Genomic DNA, 23451 nt, shown 5'->3' on the forward strand with positions numbered 1-23451 from the left:
GACCAGATAAATACAAATACTGAAAATATAGATCTATTTGTGAAACATAGTTATATTTGCTATGGTTTGAATGTGTCATCTCCAAAACTATGGTGTTAAAACTTAATGGCCAATGTAATGATATTAAGGGAGACAGAAACTTTAAGAGGTGATTAGATCATAAGGGCTCCTCTTCTTTGGAAAGGAATTAAGGCCCTTATGAAAGAGACTTCATACAGTGCTGGGCTCTTTTGCCCTTTCTGCTTTCCATTGCGTGAGGACAAAGTATTCTTCCCCTATAGAGAATGTAACCCTCACCAGACAACCAGATCTACCGTTGTCCTGCTCTTGGACTTCCCAGCCTCCAGAATTGTGAGAAACAAATTTTTCTTCTTTATAAATTAACCAGTCTGTGGTATTCTGTTACAGCAACACTAATGGACTAAGACAGTGTTATATACATAATGGAGACATATTATGTATACACATGTATACACATATGTATACACACATGTATATACATATATATACACATATGTATATACATCTTATGTGTATACATATGTGTGTATACATATGTGTATACATGTGTATACACATATGTATATACATACACATGTATATACAGAGACAGGGGAGGGGAGTTGAAGGACAGTAGAAGCATAGAGAGGACACCTTCTGTTCTAATAGTAGCAAGAGATTTCCATTGATCCAGCCCCAATTTCTTAAGTGGTCTCCAGTTGGTTTTGGTTCTGAGTAAGAACAAAATATGATTATGTTTCATAAAGCAGCTTAATTGTCAAACATATTTTATTAATTCTAGGCAATTAATTTATTGTTTCAGTGCCAAAAATCAAAATTTGCGTGAATTTTTAATTTTTCTTATAATTCTGCAAGGTAAAAACAACATGACAATTTCAGTGACACTCTTGGAGTCACAAAAGTAGCTTCCTATGATTTTGAAATTCTGAAAAAAGTGACTAAATGAAATAATCATGTTTAACATTTTCATGATCAAGCATAAATAGAATCAGCTAAATGCTGCATAATGTAGCCAACCTTCCATACTTTTAACCATTATCTGTTCTTTTCCAACAGAAGCCACGTCTTGCTTTTGTTTCTTGGAGTCTCTCTGGAGAAAGGATTCATCTAGAGCCCATAAAACCAAATCACGCAAGGTAAAGATTGGGGTTCCATCTTTGGTATATAGTTTGGAGGCTGCTCTGGAAAGCCCAAGTTGCTCCGTGCATTCTGTAAGAAGCTAGATAACACAGGCAGTAAGAAACTCACAGGCAAAGGTGATAGAATTGGGAATAATCATTTAGAGCTTGTCATTCTAAAAGTCTGAAGAAAATCATTGAATTTGGGAAAACAGAAAGCTGAATTACTACTGATCTTGATCTTTGATTAGAGTACTTTTTATATTAGACTGTCCTACTAGGTATTATTCAGTCCCAGTAGATTGAATATCACAACATAGTTCAATCCAGCTGTAAATTTCCTAGCTCCAAAAATTTAACATGGCAGCTGACATATATTAATACATTTTAGCATCAGACTATTTTCTAAGAGATGTTCAACTTAAAAATCCACTTTCAATTTTGTTGCTTTATAAGGTATATAATTGTTGTAACTTTATACTGATAACTTGCTTTAAAATAAGTAGTTAACCTTCAAACCAAGAACTGACAGGTATTTTTACCTTCCTTTTACAGATGGAAAAAGAGGATAAAAGATTAAATTTTTTGACCAAAGGAAAGCTAACTGTGGATCCCTGGGTGAATCTTGGAGTCACTAACATCTGTACTTTGCTTAGTCTATTGAACAACAATACCTAATTTTTAAAACATTATTCTCAACCAAAAAGGTGAGGGAATAGATATGGATGCTTGCAAGAAAGTCTGCAGGGTAACTCCATATCATGTCACACATCACTTGTAAAATACATTGTTAAAGGCACTGGCCAGAATGAATAGACAAGATAATCACTAAGTGGAGCAAGGACAAAGCTGGGTTTGGGTATTCTGGGTTCTGCTCTCTTCCCATGACTATGGGGAGCAACTTGAAAGGTAGACCATTTAGTTCCTCCTAATACAACCCCTGCTTCCCCAATTTGAAAATGAAATGAAACATCCTATCAACAAATAAATGCCGAGATGTTCCAGATGATGAATGCAATGTGCCCAAAAATGCAATGCATGGCATCTCTTGGATGATCCAGATGACATGCAACTTGAAGCTGGCATGAGAAACAAGAAAGAAAAAGGCATTCCGTCCATCACAAGAAGGAAGAAAATCAAGTACCTTTGTTTTCCTCTCCCCTGTAGATCTCTGCTCAGGAGTCAATCTAAAAACTGTATTCTCATTTCTAATTTTTTTAAGTCTGTATCCACAGACATACAATCAAATAAATGTCTTTAAGTAAACAGAGATCTTGATCTCATCAGTTTAAATTAGTGAATCTGGCCAGGGATATTTATCACTCAATCTCACTGCTTTTTCTTGTCAGAAGAATTGCCATTATCATTACCTCGGAAGATGCAAGCAGCATTTAAGTGATAGCCACTTACCATGGGGAATGCTCCAGCCACAATTAACTTCCCATTATGATATCCATCCCCATTTTTGTACGCAATTATTTTCACTGCCTTCTGGTGCGTGGCTGCTATGCCACTGTGAGATGCAGCTTGTGTGCAGGTCTTCATCTGTAAAGACAATAGACATGCTTGGTAATAACTTAGAGTTTTTTCAGCCTCGTCACACGATAAATCAACCTAATTTATTTTTTAAAATAAATTGAACATTTACTCAAACTTTCTTGTTTTAGTTTTCTATACTTCAGTCTCTTAATTTAATAAATGTGTGTATACATGTATAATGTCTAAATTTTTTAATGCTCTCTTCATGTGTTATATATATTGAATACTAGAGTTGGAAGGATTTTGGATCCAAATTCCTCAGTTCCCTCTCAGACCTGTCACTGAGTCACTAGGTGATTCTGGGCATCTGGCTTGTGTTTCTGGCATTGTCTTGTTTTTGTTTGTTTGTTTGTGTTTTGCTTTTTCTCTGCCATGGCCAGAGGGAGCCTGAATTAAATTAATAATACACTAACATTATAGATAGCCTCTAAATTTTTAACTTTAGAATGATTCCACCATATGGTGGAAGATGTTTATGAATGAGGAGGGGAATGAGTGTAGCTCTAGCCAGTTGGTAGTAAGGGTGGTGAACACTCTTCTGCTTTCCCTTTTCATCCCAACCTAGGATGCTGCCCTGAGGGCAAATCTCTGTCTGAAATTCTGTAGCATTGGGGATTCTTTCTTACCAACTCCTCACCATCTCCTTAAAATTATTCCACTATCTTCAAAGCAAACCAGACGCCTTCAGGTTTCCCAGTTGACTGACTTCCTTTCTCCTTCAAAGCTATTGCTTCTGTTGATGTTTCTTGTAACCCCAACATGTATCAGGATTAGGGAAGGGAGGAGGGTGATCTGGAGATGGGATGAGCAAGCCCTGAAAAGCACACCAGGCTGGAAGATATTCCCCCTTTTAGGAATCGCTTCTTTTTTCTTTTCAGGTGTGGAAGTTCCCTTAGTTATTTTTACTTGTAAAGTTGAAAGGGAGGGTTCTTTTTTTAACGGTACCATTTTAAACTAAGGTTACAGGAAAGTGGTAGAGTTTTTTCCCCCTCCATGAGCTCTAAATACTATTAGACATGGATGTGTGGATTCAGGCACCCAACCTGAACAGTCACTAACAACAACACATCTAATTCCCCCTGAAATGTTCCATACTAGTAAAAAGAAGTTTTTTCCTGTAGATATAGGCAAAAAGCTATTCCATGAAGTAAAGATTTGCAGTGACTTCCTCACCTAAAAGCAGCAATGAGAACAGTGAAATGTGTCAGTAAATGATTAAAGCTGCAGAAGTGCCCAATTAACTTCAAAGAGTGTATTGAACTATTAATAGACAATGCATTTTAAATTACAATGAGGAAGAGGAAATCAATGCAGGTAGAACGGTAAAGGTGCATCTGAGGAAGATGAATTGGATAAGTGGAAATGAACTTGAGTGCAAAGCAGATAATGAATGCATCAAAGTTTCCAAATTGTTGCCATACGTGCATTAGCAGAGCTCAGATCATTACATACCTCAGCCACATTGATGGCCTTGAATGGCCCTTGTAAGGAGGGCTTTTGGGTCTTGGAGCCTGAAACACAGAGGAATGTAACCCCTGGAAGCAATTTTTTCAGTCCCTTCTCTGTTCTCATGGATTGTCCACAAGCCAAACAGAGCATCGTTTTTCTCTTTCCATCGGGTGAGAGATAATAGTATCCCTAAAATGGGAGACAGAGATACCTTTATATATAAGCATCTAAATTGTTATAGCATTGCTGTAGAACATTTTTCAAAATAAATACAGCACTTTTAACATTCCAAAATGCCAAATTTAAAATCCCAACATAAAGGCATTATTTTGTTCCCATATGTGTGTGTGTGTGTGTGTGTATACATATATATGCATGTATGTATGTATGTATGTATTTTTTAAAGTATTTCCAAATTCTGTAATGACAATTCAAACCAATGAATATAAACTGTGTGCAAAATCAGTTTCTTGGAGGAATGGCCAGCTCCAGATTTGGGGCAAGAAATACACAAGACAAGCAAGGGATATCTTGTGCCCTGAAAGAAGAAAAGCCATCATCATGTTCAAAAGACATGGAAGCCAGGAGCCTCTACTGCCCCAAAATGGGATAATATGGAGCAACCAAAAGAATGATAACTAAAACATTTTTAAAATATTTATAATATCCTATGAGTGTATAATGATGCTAACAATATAAGTAAAAACAAATAAAATCCAAGCAAATAAAAATCAGGAAGTAGAATCTCTTTCTCCTTTACTTCTTTCCTTGAATCTGGGAAGGGCCATGAGACTTGATTTAGCCAACATAGCACTAGCAAATGTGATGCAAGCAGATGTATAAGAAGTGCTTTCACAATGGAGCTTGTTCTCTTTTGGCTGCCATTGAAACCCTGAGACCACAATGTGAACCAACCTGAGGTAACCTGCTGGAGAAGACATGTAGTTGAAGAACCAATGTTCCCAGCTAACAGCCTGCCAACCACCAGACAGGTGAGGGATGCCATCTTTGACCATGTAGTCCCCATAAAAACACCCAACTACTAAAGAACCTACAGATGACTGTAGCCATGTTAGTGACCTGGGACAAGACCAGCAGAACTGCCCAGCTGACTGCAGCTCAAATTGCTGGCCCACAAAGCAAAAAATGAGTTTTTTGTTTAAGCCACTAAATTTTCAGGGGTTTTGTTACACTGCCACAGATAAGTGAAATCAATAGAAAGACTTAGGCATTCATCCTACATTCCCTTACAAACCATATTTTTGAGTAGTCAAATATTGAATTAATGAGGTAAAGTTCTTCCTTCTATTAAAAGTTTAGTTGATCAATGTAGGAAAATATGATAGAGTTAGACAAGATTGACCCTTTTGAAACAAGAGGGCAATGTTAAATGAAATGTCATTGGGGAATTGTTAAACATGAAATCAGGCTGTAAACACCTGAACCTACTCAAAACTATCAGGACTGAAAATGGAAAACCCACACATTGCTTGTGTGAGTGATAAATAGGAAACATGTAGGAAAACCTATGAAGATTCTAGCCAAAAACATAAATATAAATCTAATTACAACTATAGGACTCAATTCCATTTACAGAAATTATGGGCGTGGGGAAACAAGTCAAAAGATTCCACAAAGAAGAAAGTAAACAAATTCAATTAGGGGGCATTCAGTATGACAATGGAGCCAGACCGTGGGGCTGAGTGTCATATGACACCTTATTTGAATCTTGACACCAACCAACAAACCATAAAAAAAAATTTAGGGCAACCTGGGAAATTTGATTAAGGAAAGGGTATTAGATGGCCAAAGAATTCTTGTTAATCTTACTAGCTGTGGGAATGGCATGATGATTGTGCCAAAAAATGTCCAAAATTTTTGGAAGTATGTGTCTAATATGGAGGTTAAATAATATAATGTCTGGGGTTGGCCAACATGGCAAAATCTAGATAATAGTTAAATATGAATGACGGTAAATGAAGATTTATTGTCCTAGTTTCTCTACTTTGGAATATGTATGAAAATTTTTAGCTGGGCGCCGTGGCTCAAGCCTGTAATCCCAGAACTTTGGGAGGCTGAGGCGGGTGGATCACAACGTCAACAGATCGAGACCATCCTGCTCAACATGGTGAAACCCCGTCTCTACTAAAAATACAAAAAAATTAGCTGGGCACGGTGGCACGGGCCTGTAATCCCAGCTACTCAGGAGGCTGAGGCAGGAGAATTGCCTGAACCCAGAAGGCGGAGGTTGCGGTGAGCCGAGATCGTGCCATTGCACTCCAGCCTGGGTAACAAGAGCGAAATTCTGTCTCAAAAAGAAAAAAAATTTTTCATAATAAAAATTTTAAGAATGTTAGATTAATATAAACTACATAATTTTTTTCACAACTTTCCTTCATTCTTTCCTACCAGAATCAGAGTCTGAGTGATTTCACTCAAAAATCAGCATTCAACTTACACGAACATAAAGTCTTCTAGGGAAAAAAAAAATTTTCATTTTATTAAATTACTCTTTTACCCTATTTTTATCTTTGAGAGGAAGACACCACTTACTGGTTGATCAATGCTTTCTTCTTTAATTACAGATGATGTACAAACACCAGCATAATTTGCTGATGTGATTTCCTTATCCAAGGCAGTGCTATGAAAGGCCCCAAGTGCTTTTATATTTTTCATGTAATGCCACTTTTGATTGGCAGCTCCATTGTTGTATGGCTTGTATTTCTGAAAAAAGAGGCAAAATATGGAGTCAAGTGAGTTCATGAGAGGGTTATAGTACCTTGTTGTTCATTGCATAAATCCAGAAAGTGCAGCTAATTACTCACAATCACACCGTGCAGTGACGACTACTACTCTTGAAATTTTAGTGGTTAGATTCGGAATCTTCTTTATATTTATAAATATGCATTCTTTGATTTACAAAAATAGAATAATAAAATGCATATAATTTGGTAACTGCAGGTTTTTTTCTTAACAATATTCCCTGAACCTTTTTCTAACATCTTGTAAAAATACATATCATTTCATTTTACGGATATTTTACTAATCTTCAATAGTTAAACATATAGGTTCTTTCTCAAAATTTATTTAAAATAAACAAATAGTGTAAATAAATATTTGGGTAAATCCATGATAATTTTTTAGGATAAATTTCTAGAAGTAGAGTTGCTGATAAAAAAATCATTTTAAAGATTATCATATACCAAAATGCTTTCTAGAGAGATTATTTTACCTTGCACTTCTACCAATAGTAAACTAAATGACCCATTTTTCTTACATTCTTGACAAAAAATGGGCAATACTTCCAAAACACAGATATAATAAATTTAAAAATAGTACCTTGTTAATATTTTAATTTATATTTCACTGATTATCAAAGAGGTTTATCTTTTGAGTACATTCAGTTAAATACATAATAAAAAACGATATATTTATTTTAATTATGATAGTTGGCTCAAGTACAAATAAAGAAATAGTTTCACTTTAACAGAACTTAAACCCATAGATCAGTTCTAACTAAATATATCATAACACCTCAAGCAACTTTTATAATTAATAACATCTACTTTACCAAGTGAGAGCTTAATAGAAAAGAAGAAAATAAATGAGTCCCAAGAATTGATTTAATGGGTCAGACAATAAAACTTCCCCTCAGAGGTCTGGAAAACCAAAGACTATATTTTCAAGGGACAGAAAAGGGTCTAGTAGCATTAACCCACCATGCTTCATTTTTATTATTTTACATGAACTTTAATATTTTCTCACAAACCAGTTGTTTCAATAAATACAACACCAGCAACAAAAAAATTCCGGAAAGGTTGAAATTACCTTGGGGTCAAATTATTTCTTATGAAATGGTAACCCTGGTAGAAATCATCCATATCTATAATTTAATGAAAACTATTAAGGTACTAAAATTTTATGTGTGTGAGGTTGTATCTCACTGTGGTCTGTACTGAAGAGGCACCTGACAGAGAAGAACATAATGTTGTATGTACTCTATCTTCTGGAATAATTTCTTAGTCCATATTTATCATCAGGATAGAAGACTTAATTAAGCTTTGGTATTTGTCCAGATTGCTGTCTCAATTTTGGATTCAGGGCCTGCAAAACAAGTTGCCTCATTGCTATTAAAAAAATAGAATGAAACAAATGTTATTTGGAGGCAATCTATTCTGTTCAACAAGAGGATGGAAAATACTGTTGAGGACACAGAAAGTTAATACAAAGCAGGAATGCTTCTATATTTTCTCTCTTACCAGCAAGGAAAAGTACATATTTGTTTAGGAGTGTTGGTTATAAGCATGTGAAAATGACAGAAAAATGTGAAAAAAAAAAAAGATCTTCCTAGTTCTTTGTCCAAAACTCAAATGAAGCCAGACTTCTCTGGAGTCTTCCAAAATGTCTGGCTGCTAAAAGCATTTGCAACAGTGAATGAAAAGAGAATTTCAAACGGGTCGTTTAGTAGAATTAACACTGATGATCTTGCAACCTTTGGGAAGACCTCCCTGACTAGGTTCTTTCCCTCCAGTTGCCAAGGCCTTTGAGAAATTGAGGCCTTGCATATGTTCCTGACAATCAAATTTAGGTGCACCTAACAGCCATCCACCTGCCTGTAGCCACCATTGAGACCATAGGCTTCGTGAATGTTGTTGGGACAAGTTCTCATGCTTGCCATTGGGTTTGATCTCAGTAACTAGCATAGTTTCTGACATGAAGCAAGCCCACAATCACCATCTGTTGGATTAAACTAAATTAAGATGTACATGGACATGTTCAATTTAAAATCTAGGCAGAATATCATAAATATTTTAACAACAACATTCAAGTAGAATTCTATGACAGTTTTTTTTTTCTCCACTATAAGGAAGCATAAAGCTTTACTTAAATTTAATTAAAAGTCCATGACTAACCTTTAGCCATACATCTTACCTGGACAATAACTGGATAGCCATAAACTTCATTTGTAGTCTTGGTCACAGACACTGCCAGCACAAGGTCAGGGTTACTCACCAGGTGAAAAGTCCTTGGGAAAACAGGATTAATCACATTACAAAGTAGCATGACTAGATTAGATCACCCTCTGTGCCACTTAGCAGTGTGTTGCCTCTCAGCTCCATGCATGCCCTGTAATAACGAATGTGAATCCTTTAAGAATTTCTTCCTTGCGGTAAGTGTGATGTTAAGCTCTCAGTGGAGAGTGCTGCAAGAAGACTGCAGGATGAAGAGGCTCTCTTGCTCTTTCTGGCTGTGACATGGGGTCAGTGGTTGGGAGTGAGAATATCCAATGATGCTCTGCTCCAGCCAGGTGCCCAGGACACAGGTCTCCCTGCACCTTCACAGCCTGGGCTTGCCTATTGCTCCTTCGCCCTCCTGACATGGACAGCACATGCTTCAGGCCTCCTAGGTGTACCAGCACCCCATTCCCTCTGCATGCCGGTGTATCCACTGCATCCCCCTATATGTTCCAGAGGATTACATCCTGCTCACCCAGTGTTATTGTTTGAATGCCCCTCCAAAACTCATTTTGAAACTTAATTCCCAATGTGGCAGTATTAACAAGTGGAGTCTTTAAGAGGTGATTGGATCCAGGGGGCTCTGCCTAGATTAATTCATTCACAGATGAAAGGTTTAATGGATTAATGGGTCATAATGGGAATGAAACTAGTGGTTTTATAAGAAAAGGTATGTGACATGATGTTCTGTGCTGTATGACGTCCTGTGCTGTATGATGACGTGCGCCATCTCGGACTCTAGAGAGTCCCCAGCAGCAAAACAACTCTCACCAGATGCAACCCTCAACAGAACTTTCCAACCTCTAGGACTGTAGGAAATAAATTTCATTTCTTGTAAATTACCCAGTTTCAGGTATTCTTTTTTTTGTTTGTTTTTTTTGAGACAGAGTCTTGCTCTGTCACCCAGGCTGGAGTGCATGATCTCAACTCACTGCAACCTCTACCTCTCAGGCTCAAGTGATTCTTCTGCCTCAGCCTCTTGAGTAGCTAAGACTACAGGCATGTGCCACCACGCCTGGCAAAGTTTTTGATTTTTAGTAGATACTGGGTTTCACCATGTTGGCCAGGGAGGTCTCAAATTCCTGACCTCAGGTGATCCTCCCACTTTCACCTCCCAAAGTGGTGGGATTACAGGTGTGAATCATTGTGCCCAGCCCAGTTTCAGGTATTCTCTTATAAGTAACATAAAATAGACTAGACACCCAGCCACCACAGACAAGTTCTGGCCAGGCAAACAAGCAAAATTTCTCTGCCATTCAGTGGAATGGAGCCATACATTTTCTAATGAGTCCTGAACCCCAGCATTGGGGAGGGGACCCCACTGCAAGTTTATCCTTTCTTAGGCAATCTCCCTCAGCCCTAGGGTGATATATATTATATACATATGTAATGCACATGAGTATATTTTGCCAAATTCACTGCCTGGGTACAATATGGAGGGTAAAAAGACTGTGGTTAACATAAATGGAATTTTCTACTGAGTTCTACTACATAGTGTAACCCATGGTTCTCTAGGTTTCACCAACTTATCAAAACAAATGGGTTTTAAAAGCCACCCATTTATATGAAAGGTAACAAAGCAATATATTAAGGGAAACTGCAGTAAAGCTCAGAACTACTGCCACTGTGCAAACACATTTCTGCCATGGGATGTATATTGTTCTGAATCATGCTCACACCTAATCAACAAGACTTCTGCAAAACCTCTCTTGTCCAAGTCTATCTGGGTGTCCGTAGAGCGTGACTTGCACTCATGAGCAAATCCTGTCCCACTGGGCCCCCTGATGCTCCACCTTTTCTCTCTGGACTCTGATGTTTCCAATGAGGGACCAACCAATCCAACATCTGCCTTCTGCTAACCGACTCTCTTTTCCGTGGCTTGACATGAGGAGCTCCCAAGATGACAAAGGTACAGAATATTCTGCAACGTGGGAGGTCTCTGAAAGAAACAGTCCCCTTTCGTGTTACACATGGTTAGATTTTCTAAGGCAGTGCACACATGACCCAGTATTTCACAGAGTTTTAGGCAAACTTATCTTTTCTGTTTTCCCTTAAAGTCTTCTCCTTCTCCTTCTTTCTCCATTGCAGTCATAATGAAAGGGGGAAACACACACACACACACACACACACACACACACACACACACACACTGACAGACACTGAGCAACATTCAGAAGTAGTATTCTCTTCCAGCGACCAAGTATTCCTGGGTCAAACTTGTTATGCATGGCTTTCTCTTGCCATAGGGTCACAGCTCTCATTCCCCATGCATGTCCACTCAAATTCATCAGCCATGCTCAAATTCCACTTTAGGTTTAAGCAGGGACCTCTAGTATAATACAAAAAGCCAAGGCAGTAAGATATATTGCTAAATACAATGTAGAAATGAGGAAACACTGGATGTCAGCTCCATAAGGCTAAAGATTTTTAATCTGTTTTGTTCTTTGTAAAGCAACAGCTCCTAAAACACTGCCCTCAGTAACCCTTGGCAGCTGAATGAATGAATTCTGGTTCCATATGGCAAACTATTCACAGAAACAAAAACCTGCTATCCTACCGCCACATTACAAAGGCAGCTTAGCCCAGGTGAATGGGCCAAAGAAACACTTTCACCAGATCTATCTACACAGTTGGTTTTCCCGTCTTTTCTAACACCAGCCCAGCAGGTTTTCCTTGCTGGAGGCTTTGCTCAACTCCATGAGCAGAGTAAGACCAGCTCCTCTCCTGCCCACGCAGGGCCTACCGCTGCTGCCTGCTGAAGCTTGTGCAACCACCCTCAAAACACTGATTCATAAGCCTTTTCATCGCAGACCTTTTGAGAATCCAGGGAAAATCACAGCTCTTCCCCAGAAAAAAATAAATTGCACAGATGCACAAACATACATTTTGTACACTATTTCAAGAGACCAAAGAGGCCCCTGGAGACTCACCATATCACACTAATGGTAGAATTTGAAGCAAACCAATCTAAAAAACAGGGGATTCTTTTCTATTTTTTTAGATTAAAGAGATGTTCAATATGCACCAAAAAGAAAGAGAAGTGTGTAATCAATCAGCATGAACCTAACAGTTATCAATATTCTGCCATTCCTGTTTCATCCATTTCCCTAAACTTTTAAATTTTTATTTATAATAGAATGTCTTACAGCAAATCTAAGATAGCTTTCAATTTTATCCGTAAATGCTACCACATGTATCCAACTTATCAGGACTTTTTTAAACATAACCATTAAACCATTATTGCACCCAAGAAAATTAATAAGGCATCCTTAATGTCGTCAGATAGCCAAGCTATTTTGATTATCTCAAAAATAACTTTTTTACAGTACTGTAGTTGGTTTGAATTTAGATCCAGGACCAGATATCAAATTAGGTTGATATATTTGCTAAGAGAGAAATTAGCTTATACTGTACGAGTGGAAACCACAAATTGGTTATTTCATGAAGGTGGAAGAGAAAGGGAAGGTGTGTATTGAGGGAAGGATGGGGAGTAAGTTAATGAAAAGTATCAAAAAACTTGAAAATTGGGGGCTTTTTAGAATTCTTTCTTTATTATACTTTATGTCCTAAGGTACATGTGTGGAACGTGCAGGTTTGTTACATAGGCATACACATGCCATCTCTTCATTTCATAAAAATAAAATTAATGAGAGTTCAGTCTTGAGCCCAATGGCCAGATGAAACTGTGTACCCAGGAGAGGAGAGCAAACATTCCTTCTCTGAATCTGATTGTGGATAAATTGTATGTAGCTTACCTAGCATTTACATTTGATTTTATTCCCTTCCTCTTCTTGGGCTAGGATAAAGAATTATCAGATAAGTTAAATAGAAGACAGATAACTCTCAAATAGAGTTCTGCTTGCTCTGTGTCATGCTAGACTTATTAGGCTCCTATTCACCTTTTGATATATTAAACCCACTTATGATGGGATTACCTGCTGTCTTCCTTGTGTATCCAGCGCTGATGACTACTATCAGATTTCTTCTCCATCAAAACCACCTCCATGCCTGACCGGGGATTGGGACCGTGAACACCCAAGACTAGTTGAGGGGCAGCATGGCTTATAATCTGCCCATCTCTGTATTCAAACTGCTGATGGCAAACTTGTGCAATTTACTATGCTTTGGTGAACAGCTGAGATAAAAAAAAAAACCTCCATTGGTGGCAGAAAAACGTCCCATGCACTTGATGTGCTAGAGGTTGTGAGTTCTGTTGGTGAGAGCTCCGCTGTGAACCACGTTAACTTGAAATGATAGACCTTATCATTAGAATGACAGCAATGCTACTAGCACTGCACTCCTAAGCTGACATAAGAAGTATAATTCTGAGCTTATTTTGTAACAGAAATAAATGTTTACCAGGAGAGCATTTGAAAAATTCTTTAGAAAAAAGAAAAGAACTTCAGTTAATAAGGTAATGTAAAGATGAAAAAGTGAAATTTAAAATTAAGTAAGATAATGCGGGCAGGGGCATGTAGAATCAAAACAGAGAAATGAAGAAACTCTGTTCAAACTATGATTGTTTCTACCCTCTATCTATGGTATCCCTGGAAATGGAACACCATTCTCCAAGTTTTTCACTCATCTCTAATAATTCATAGATTATAAAATAATGATGTACTAATAATTTAAATGACTCTCTTGCTTAAGGATCTTGCAACATTAAGCAGAATTAACCTATTACATATCACAACACACCGTAAATTAAATTAATCTATAAACATCTATTAAGCCCCTATATGTGGATGGCCTAGTGCTAAATGTTGAAGTGTCAGAAACATTTGATTCACATGTTCCAGTAACTGCTATCATGTCAAGTAATTGTCTAAAGATTATGAAATAACACAAAGTACTATATATTCCTGTCATTTCATTGGACATTGACAAAAAAATTAACTAAAAAGGAAGAAACTGCATTTTATTAATTCCTTAAAGACATCAGCGCATCTTAAATGTTTATTCGTAAGTTCACTCACACAGTCATTCAACAAATATACAGGGTGTATGCTAAGTTTTCAGGAGGCAAAAGTGGATAAGAATAATGTTTAAGAGAAAAAAACACACAAATGAGTAAGTTATTATACTACACTGAACAAAATAAATCAAAGGGTAAAGGACCTTCCCACAAAATTTTGTAAATATTTTCATCAAAAACAAGACAAAAATATTCATGTTGATAGAAACAGCAGCTAACAGCAGCAGTGCAAACTCTTAGGAATATATGTGTCCTAAGGTGAGAGAACTAACACGAGACAGAAATCTTTAACAGGAATCCTTTGTAACTTTTTACCTGTATTTCTTCTGTGATTCCACATTTTCAAAGAGCCCTTTTTCCATTTTCTTTGAAAGACTGTCATCCTCATCAAATTCATGCAAAGTTTCCTGCCAGGCATACCTAAGAAGTGTGTCACAAGCCTTCAATCGAAGATGGGCTCTAGCGTGCAAATCTCTATCAAGGTTCAGAAGCAAACACAAGTCTAAGAATTCTGATTTGTGTTCACAGAATTTTTTTCTGAGGTGTAGTCTAAACACATTCTGCAGGATGTTGGTGGATCTATCAATCTTATTTTCATAAGGGTGCCTAATGTTTGAAATTCACATCTTACTAATACATCATTTCGATCTTTTAATATAAGTCTACAAATAAAATCCCCCAAGCACACAATAAACAGCATTCTTCTTTGTCATTCTTCTTTGTCACTCTTCTTTTTACCCAGGAAAAAAATGGGACCACATATTCTATTCCAAAAGATAAAGATTGACTACTCAGTAGTTTGAAAATTCATAATGAACATGTAATAAAACTCCTGTCTACCCCATAATTGGGTCATAATTCTGACTGGAACAGTACAGCCTAGATTACTCAGCTTTGTAGAGTTTACTCATTAGACAAGGTTAAGAAATCTTAACTTTTCCAAGATTTCCCCACAGAGAAATCTAGAGAGAATCAAATAGCATCTGCACATATGCATCAGCTTTTGCTAGATGCTCATATACTAAACAGGGTACATAGTCATCGTTTGAATACTTGAGTCAGCCTTCTGGCTTCTTGTTAAAATGAAGATATAAAGGGAATCAGCAGCCGCCATATAGATCTCTATATATAAAGTTTCAGGCCACTGTTGAGAGCACATTTGCCTTGAATGGGATCATGATATGAGGAATGCTTGACTGAGGAAGAATAAATATACAGGCAAAGCAACAAGCCTATTTCGGCACTCTAAATATGCATACCTGTAAATAAAGTTCTCTGGGACAGACTGATCTCCAAGGTGCTTGTGATAATTTGATGTAACTACAAGCATTATTAAATTACGAAAATCTTCAGGGACAATTCCTGTGCTAGCAGAGCTGACCGTACTCTTTTCAAATGTATTAGAAGTATCGCATGTGGATATGAAACTGGTGGGTAATGACTGCCTCATTCAGAACTGCAGGCAGCACAAGTGGCTTCTCAAGGCAAAACGCTCCCTTTACAGTTAAAAAACAACAGTGCCATCTTGTGTTAAAAATAAAAACCACAGCTTTCTCACCAATTCCATTTCTTTGAGGAAAAGAGAAAAAAAATGTCATTCCTGGTTTTAACAAAGTTAGCAAAATCCAAACAAGATTCTTCACTCAAATCCAGATGTTTAATTTTCTTACTCGGAATTTCTCTATGAGCTCTTGAACTTCCTGGCAAATGAGGTATAGTCAAGTCAGTTTTAGAACATTTTTTAAGCCCAGCTTGCTTTGTTAATTAATTTGTTTATCCATAGAACAAATCTTTCATTAGTTATTCCTTTAATCAATATTTATTGAAAATCTATAAGACGGGTAACTTATCAGTGCTCATGGAGTTACATTCTAGTGGGAAGAAAAGACACAAGTAAATGAATAAACAAGGTAAATGCCATAAGTTGAATAAAATAGGATATTGTGATAGAGATTGACTGGGATTGGGTGAGGTTTACTTTAGCAATGGAGTCAGAGACGGCTTCTCTAAGAGGTGAATTGAGTTATAGAATATGGGAAGAAGCCAGCCACCTGAGAATTTAGAGGGAGAGCATTCCAAGCAGAGAAAAGAACAAATAAAAAGGCTATGAAGCAAGATTATGGTTATCCCATTTGGAGAACAGAAAGACACTGGTGTGACAGGTATGCAGTGAGTGAAGGGATAGTAGTTCTAGATGAGGCTGAAGAGGTAGGCAGGTACCTGTGATTCAGTGAGGAAATGAAAAAGTTTTCCCCACTCTCTATGTTCCAAAAGCCTTTTTTTCCTGCAAAGCACAAAAATGGTAGGCGAGTATCACCAGAATTTCTTCTCCCTTTTTCTTATTGTTTGTGCCAGACAGCTTTATGATTAAAAAAACTGGGGGGGGGGGATCAAAAAGGTTACTTCTACATTGATGTTCTTCTAGCTGCTGGCCTTATGGATGTTCCTCCTTAAATCATCCCAATTTTCAAACACGCAAAAACCTCCAAACAAGCTCATTTAAGAAAGTCTAAGAAAATATTACAATGACTTCCTAATATAAGATGATTTCAGATGATTTCAGGATCATGTCATCAGAAATGGTTCAAAGACTAGTGACAGCATGAAAAATAGATAACCCAGTGTATTAAAAAATATTCCAAGTAGCTTAAGGGCTGTCAAATAGAAGACGAATAGGGCATAGTACAGAGAAACACATGAAACCATAAGGTGGAGATGGTCTAAATAATTATTTAGACATTATAATGGCCGGCCTTGAAAACAGCGATCTCTCTGTTAGTAGGAGTCTTCAAGAAGAGGCTTGAACAAAAGAGCCTGTTTGGAATATGCAGGAGATGCCTGCATTGTGCTCTGAGTGAACCCAATCACTTTTACCTCAAGGACTCCAGGCCTTCATGAAATCTCTGATTCAGAACAATGAGGATCTTTGCTCTCAAAAATGTTTCTCTTTTTTCTTTCTGTTTATTTTTTTTCCAAGTGTAGACTAAATTACTCTGAGGCTAGATGATACATTCTTTAGAAGGGGATGTGAAAGTTTGTGGTCAGTTCCCTGACTGTCGAGAAAGGTATCATCTAGGACTAATCATTCTCTTTGAAAGACACCTTCTGGTGCCTTTGTTAGTGTCAGTCATAGGACCAAATGAATCACCCATCAAAACGAGGAAGTTCGGTTCCTAAAATAAAAGTTCACATTCTTACAACTGAAGATAGAAACAGTTCATAACGATGATGTATAAATTATTTTCACAGTTATTACAGTGGTAATTGCCTAGGTATTTTTGGTTTTATAATTTGGAAATACATGCAATCTCTCCTTCATTTATTCGGTAAATGGTGATTAGAACCCATGTGACCGAGTCTTTGCCCTCAACAGTTCCCAGGTTGGTAGAGGGAGGGGTGGGCAAGGGGGAGAGGAACTGACAAGTACATCACCATGTACAATCATTGCTGTAATTGACTTCAATGCTAAAGAGTTATGCTACAGATAGGTAAGGGGCAAGTAAAGGCACTGCAGGTGGAGAGAAATTAATATGTGGCTTGCAGGTCTGCAACAGAACATAAACGAAATATGCAATATGCAGGCAACAACTCTTTGTTGCTGAGCTGGAGGTTGGAATTCATGTGGCAGAAAAAGACATGGGCCATGGGAATGCAAATGAAGGTCAATGACAGGCATAAATGAGGGTCAGAAGGCCTTGGGATTCCAGAAAAGTAAGTTTTTCTCTCTGCAATATGTAGCCATTAAAAAACTATGTGAAAAGGATTGTGCCTTAGAGAGTTGTCTACAGTTTAACTTAAAGGGGCATTGGAAGATGATATGGCGAGAGAAAGCAATCAGAAAGCTATTTCAATGATCTAGAATGATAACTGCATATTTACACGTGTCTAACTTGAACTTGTTAGGGAAGAAGTTTAGTTGACCCTGAAGTTTATAGAAACAAAACTGGATGAATTCCTCAAATAAATGTCTACAATCCTAAAATTCTAGTCTTTTAAAAATAATAGCATTATAATAATATTACAGAAAGTTGATCATTATGATGTTGAACACTGAAGCTGTAGTTGTATCATTTTGCCAGAAAACTAATTAAATACTAGTTCTTCACCTGCCGTCAGTTTCACAAACTTGGCGTGAGTTCCCTGCATGGGCTCTGTGCTGTTATCGGGTTAATGAGCTGAGTTCAAAAAGCAGCCAGGTAGCTTTTTAGGCTACACTGATTACTTACAGAATTTCACTGGAAGCATTTTCTGTTGTTAAAGCATCTTTTTGCACTTGCTTTTCTTCTGGTTCTGTAACTTGCTTCTCATCTCCAAAAACTGCTATAGGTTTATGCACCACAAGCTTGCTTCCAGATACAATGTCACTTTGGACTTCTAAAACAAGAGCTGAGCAGAAGTTCACAAATTGCAAGGACATATTAATTACAATTGCAGAGCATCAGGAATTTGAAAACACACACTAAAATACAAATGCAAAAAAATTCCATCTATTTGATCTATTCACAGGCTACTTATTAAACTCAGTTGAATTTAATTTTAATTTTTGTAGATTCTTTACTCTCAAGATATTCTTAGTCAAAAATGCTAAAAATAGGTCTTTCCAAAAATCAGTTAATTATTCTATATTGTAATTATTCAAATGGGCTACTTTATTTAGATATATGTTTTTAGCTCATTCTCTGGAATCCAAAACTCATCAGTGGATGTCCCAGTCCTAGTGAAAGCCTTGAACAACACATGCAAAGCTTTACTGTACAATGCTCGATGTATATAATAGGGCAGTGTTTTAAATTACACTTTTTTTCCCTCTTTTTCTTTTCTCTATATGGACTTTTGTCCTAGTTCCTGGAGAAACCTTAAGGAAAGGAGAGGATCATGAGGAAATTAGAACTTTTATAAAAGAAAAGCAAAAGTCCAAAAATAGTTTTTGACATTCAAACAGCATACTGCCATCGACCTTGGAAGTCAGGATGATACAGTCATGATCTATAGTTTCTCCAAAAGCCTGTAGCTCCCACTTAGTGTATCAAGGGTTTAATTTCAGGATTGACCTGGAGCAAAACCACCACTTCTGGGCCAGAGGGGATTTGGGGCACAAGACAGAGAAAGCCAGAAAACTGGCATGGGATATCTTGACTGTCTCTACAGGCTTCACTTTGGGTATCTTAGTTAAACCAGGGAAACTGTGAGAATAGTGCCCATTGTTCTGGACACCCTGATAATGTCACCTTTCAAGCTACCCTTGCTACTTTAATCTGAGGCACAGCCAGCCACGTGAACCGGGATCTGGTTTCTGGGAGGTGCCGCTAGGACCCTGGAGTTGCTGAGAATCTTGTTGGGTTGGGGAGACTTCCAGAAATGGATGTCAAGCAGGGGTGAGGTGGCTCTGTAGCAAGGACTGCAGAGATGACCGCTCAGTCATAGCCGGGCTCCAGAGGGCCACAGGAAGCAGAGAGAAGGCTGAGCAAGGGAGGAAGCACACCAGCCCAGAGTACTGTCTGATCCAAAAGAACAAATCACAAGTCACTTCAGCCATAGACTTCAGCCAGCAGAGCCCAGGAAGCAAGAAGATCTGCATCCCAAATGCTTTCTATCTTAGAGTAGAACTTAAAGTGAGAGTCTGGAGACTGAGAAATCTAAAGCTCTCCCTAAAGGGACTAATTAAATTAATGGATGGAACAAAATGTAAACATGACTGGAGAACACATGAGGCTCACAAAGAAGATCAGATCTGTTAACAGCAAAATAAAATTACGTTTTCTTTGCACATCCAAACAATAGTGTGAACTAAAATACTCGAACATGTCAAACATAGAAGTTAAAGAGTTAAACAGCAAGATGCAGAGGTGAAATATGACCTGTTTAAACAAACTTTGACTTTTTAAAAAGCAGTATCATCAAATATTTCATTTTGGCTGCATATACTAAGGTAAATAATTCCAATGCTTACCTTCTATTTTACGTGTGCTGCAGAAGATTTGAATTTTGGAAAGGTCTGATGCTAGGTTCCTCAGGAAGATTTGTTTCTTTTGCTTAGCAGTGAACAGGTCAGGATTGATCCAATGTTCTCCACATAAAACATACACCTATCAAACAAAGCATCTCTTATCCTGTATATAATTGTCACAGCAGCATTATTTGTAATAATTGAAATGAGGGACAATAAAAAAAAATCTTATTAGTATAATAGGTGAATGATTAAAGAAAACTGTGGTGCCATGGAATACCACTCAGTACTTTCAAAAAATTCAAACTGTTGATAAAGGCAACAAGCTCTGATGAATTTCAAGAGTTTTGTACTAAGTGAAAAACTATCTTTGTATCTTACCATATTATTTCTGCAACATCCTGTGAATCTATAATTATTTCAAAATAAAAGTTTTTAAAAATAATTGCTTAAGAAAAAGGGGGAAGGAAGGAAGAAAAGAGAAAGGAAGGGAGTGAGAGAGGGAAGGAGGTTGAAAGGGAGAAAAGAAGGGAGCAAGGGAAGGAAGGAGGGGGAGAGAGAGTAAGAGATGAAAGAAGGAAGGAAGGAGTAAATAGAGGTTGGCTAAATTAGAGATGGCAAACTATCCCTAAAATGCAAACCTGGCCTGCTGCCTGTGTGAGTAGAGTTTTATTAGAACACAGCCATTCCTTTACATGTTGTCTGTGGCTGCTTTCATGCTTCAGGAACAGAGCTGATGTCCACAAAACCTACAATATCTACTATCTGATCCTTTACAGAAAAAGTTTAATGACCCCTGGTATAAACGAATTTGTAGTACAAACATCAAAATGTCAACGTGGATAGTTCCAAGTGACAAGATTAGGGATGACAATTTTCCTCCTTTTTTTGTTTATATGTATTTCTTAAATGTCCTTAAATGGATAAATATTTCTTTAAAGATGAGAAAAGGAAGTGATATATTGAGAAAGACTCAGGAAGAAGAAAGAGAACCTCAGTGCTGCCTTTTCTGATCATTATATACTCATTATTACAAATATTCTGTGTATGAAGACCCAGAGGAAACTTTTCAAAAAAAGTATTTTTTTTAGGTGAAGTCTCACTCTGTAACCCAAACTAGATACAGCAGCACAATCTCAGCTCACTACAACCTCTTCCTTCAGAGCTCAAGTGTTATCATGCCTCAGCCTCCAGAATAGCCTGGATTATAGGCACCCACCATCATGCCCGGCTAATTTTTTGTGTTCTAGTAGAGGTGGGGTTTCACCATGTTACTCAGGGTGGTCTCAAACTCCTGAGCTAAGGCTATCTGCCCAGCTTGGTCTCCCAAAGTGCTGGGATAACAGGTGTGAGCCACCATGCCCAGCCAAAAATTTCTTCTTCTGAACAACAGGTTTCTTTTTCTCTTGTGGACATATTTAATAATGTAACTAACTGTTTATGTTTCCATCTTCATGTTACTCTTCAGAGCAGTGACAGATTAATTTCTAGCAAATATACAATCACTCCTGGCTCCATCTTATCCTCCTTCTACTCATACCCACTTTGCCATGGTGGCCTCATCTAGACTTACGATTAAATTAATTTTTTGTATTGTATGATTTAATGTAATCTACCTTAAATTCATTATTTAAAAAACCCACAGTGATTAGCATAGCAGCACAAACAAAAATAGTAAAAACAAAAGCACAAAGCTCTTGAAAGAGTTGGCATTAAGATTCAAATTAGACCTAGCAGTCTCTGAGAACAACAGACTCCTAACCCTGCCATGCTGCCTCGGATACTGGCCATCGATACTTCTGTTTAAGACTCTCCAGGGGGTTTAGGTTCAGAGCCTGAGCTGAGTTCTGATGAAATGGTACAAGCTTTGTTCTCTGTTCAAAGAATTGTTGGCATAAGTCAAGAAGGGCTTTTTTGTTTTTGTGTTTTCTGTTTCTTATTTTTCAAACTGATGCCTCAAATTCTATAAATGGGGGGAAAGCCTAGGCTGCTAAAGTCCTTACGCTTTTCCGCCTTCTCCAGTCACCCAAATAGAGTACGTGAAAAAGTAGGCATAATTTTGTCCTGAAAAAGTGAAATTATCATTTAGTAAGAAGTCATTAAACAACTACATTTTGAAGCTCTCAAAAAGAGTAGAGAATTTACTTCCTTCAGAGCAGGAGATGGAAATTGCAAATGATTAATAATTTGGCTTTCTCCAGTTTCTTCCTTAATTTCTAGAGTCTAGGCTTGTGAAAAACATCAAGTAGATTAATTCGGCCGGGCGTGGTGGCTCACACTTGTAATCCCACCACTCTGGGAAGCTGAGGCAGGTGGATCGTCTGAGCTCAGGAGTTTGAGACCAGCCTGGGCAACATGTCCAAATCTGTCTCTAACTAAAATACAAAAAATTTTCCAGGCAATGTGGCACATGCCTATAATCCCAGCTACTCCAGTGACTGAGGTGGGAAAATTGCTTGAGCATGGGAGGCGGAGGTCACAGTGAGCTGAGACTGTGCCACTGCACTCCAACCTGAATGACACAGTGAAACCCCGCCTCAAAACACACACACACGCAAACACACACACAAAGATTAATTTATATACCATTCTGAAAACCATGCCAGACACATAAGAAGCTCTCAACAATGTTAGCTCCTAGTGTTACTTTCTGATGCTTCCTCAGTTAGAATAATTCTGAGAGAAGATAAGAATTACAATGGTACCATAAAAACCCTAGAAGGAAATCTAGGCAAAACCATCCAGGACATAGGAGTAGGCAAGGACTTCATGAACAAAACACCAAAAGCATTGGCAACAAAAGCCAAAATAGACAAATGGGACCTAATGAAACTCCACAGCTTCTGCACGGCAAAAGAAACAGTCACTAGAGTGGATCGGCAACCAACAGAATGGGAAAAAATTTTCGCAGTCTACCCATCTGACAAAGGGCTGATATCCAGAATTTACAAAGAACTCAAACAGATTTATAGGAAAAAAACAAACAAGCCCATTCAAAAGTGGGCAAAGGATATGATCAGATACTTTACGAAAGAAGACATATATGAGACCAACAATCATATGAAAAAATGCTCATCGTCACTGGTCATCAGAGAGATGCAAATCAAAACCACATTGAGATACCATCTCACGCCAGTTAGAATGGCGATCATTAAAAAATCTGGAGACAACAGATGCTGGAGAGGATGTGGAGAAAAAGGAACACTTTTACACTGTTGGTGGGAGTGTAAATTAGTTCAACCATTGTGGAAGACAGTGTGGCGATTCCTCAAGGCCTTAGAAATAGAAATTCCATTTGACCCAGCAATCCCATTACTGGGTATATATCCAAAAGACTATAAATCGTTCTACTATAAGGACACATGTATACGAATGTTCATTGCAGCA

The 23451-nt window shown here is 37.7% G+C and overlaps 1 protein-coding gene and 1 long non-coding RNA gene across 8 annotated transcripts in view; one reads left to right on the top strand and one right to left on the bottom strand.

The window, feature by feature from the left end:
• The window catches only part of LOC108593833 (uncharacterized), a 172784-nt gene extending 169919 nt beyond the window's left edge, over positions 1 to 2865 (top strand). For all 7 annotated transcript variants that reach the window (XR_004730891.3, XR_013523366.1, XR_004730890.3 and 4 more), the window contains 2 exons: positions 1078 to 1157; positions 1695 to 2865. This is a non-coding gene — a long non-coding RNA (uncharacterized LOC108593833). The remainder of the gene's footprint in view (positions 1 to 1077; positions 1158 to 1694) is intronic.
• DCDC5 (doublecortin domain containing 5) overlaps positions 1 to 23451 on the bottom strand; it is a 269733-nt gene that overhangs the window by 24073 nt on the left and 222209 nt on the right. Inside the window, 10 exon segments of the mRNA XM_054241486.2 lie at positions 1048 to 1240; positions 2550 to 2753; positions 4131 to 4316; positions 6681 to 6851; positions 9060 to 9153; positions 13078 to 13246; positions 13249 to 13277; positions 14433 to 14591; positions 18344 to 18503; positions 20068 to 20203. Of these exon segments, the coding sequence (XP_054097461.2) occupies positions 1048 to 1240; positions 2550 to 2753; positions 4131 to 4316; positions 6681 to 6851; positions 9060 to 9153; positions 13078 to 13246; positions 13249 to 13277; positions 14433 to 14591; positions 18344 to 18503; positions 20068 to 20203 (1501 nt within the window).

This window comes from Callithrix jacchus, chromosome 10, assembly GCF_049354715.1.
Source record: "Callithrix jacchus isolate 240 chromosome 10, calJac240_pri, whole genome shotgun sequence".
NCBI lineage: Eukaryota > Metazoa > Chordata > Mammalia > Primates > Cebidae > Callithrix > Callithrix jacchus.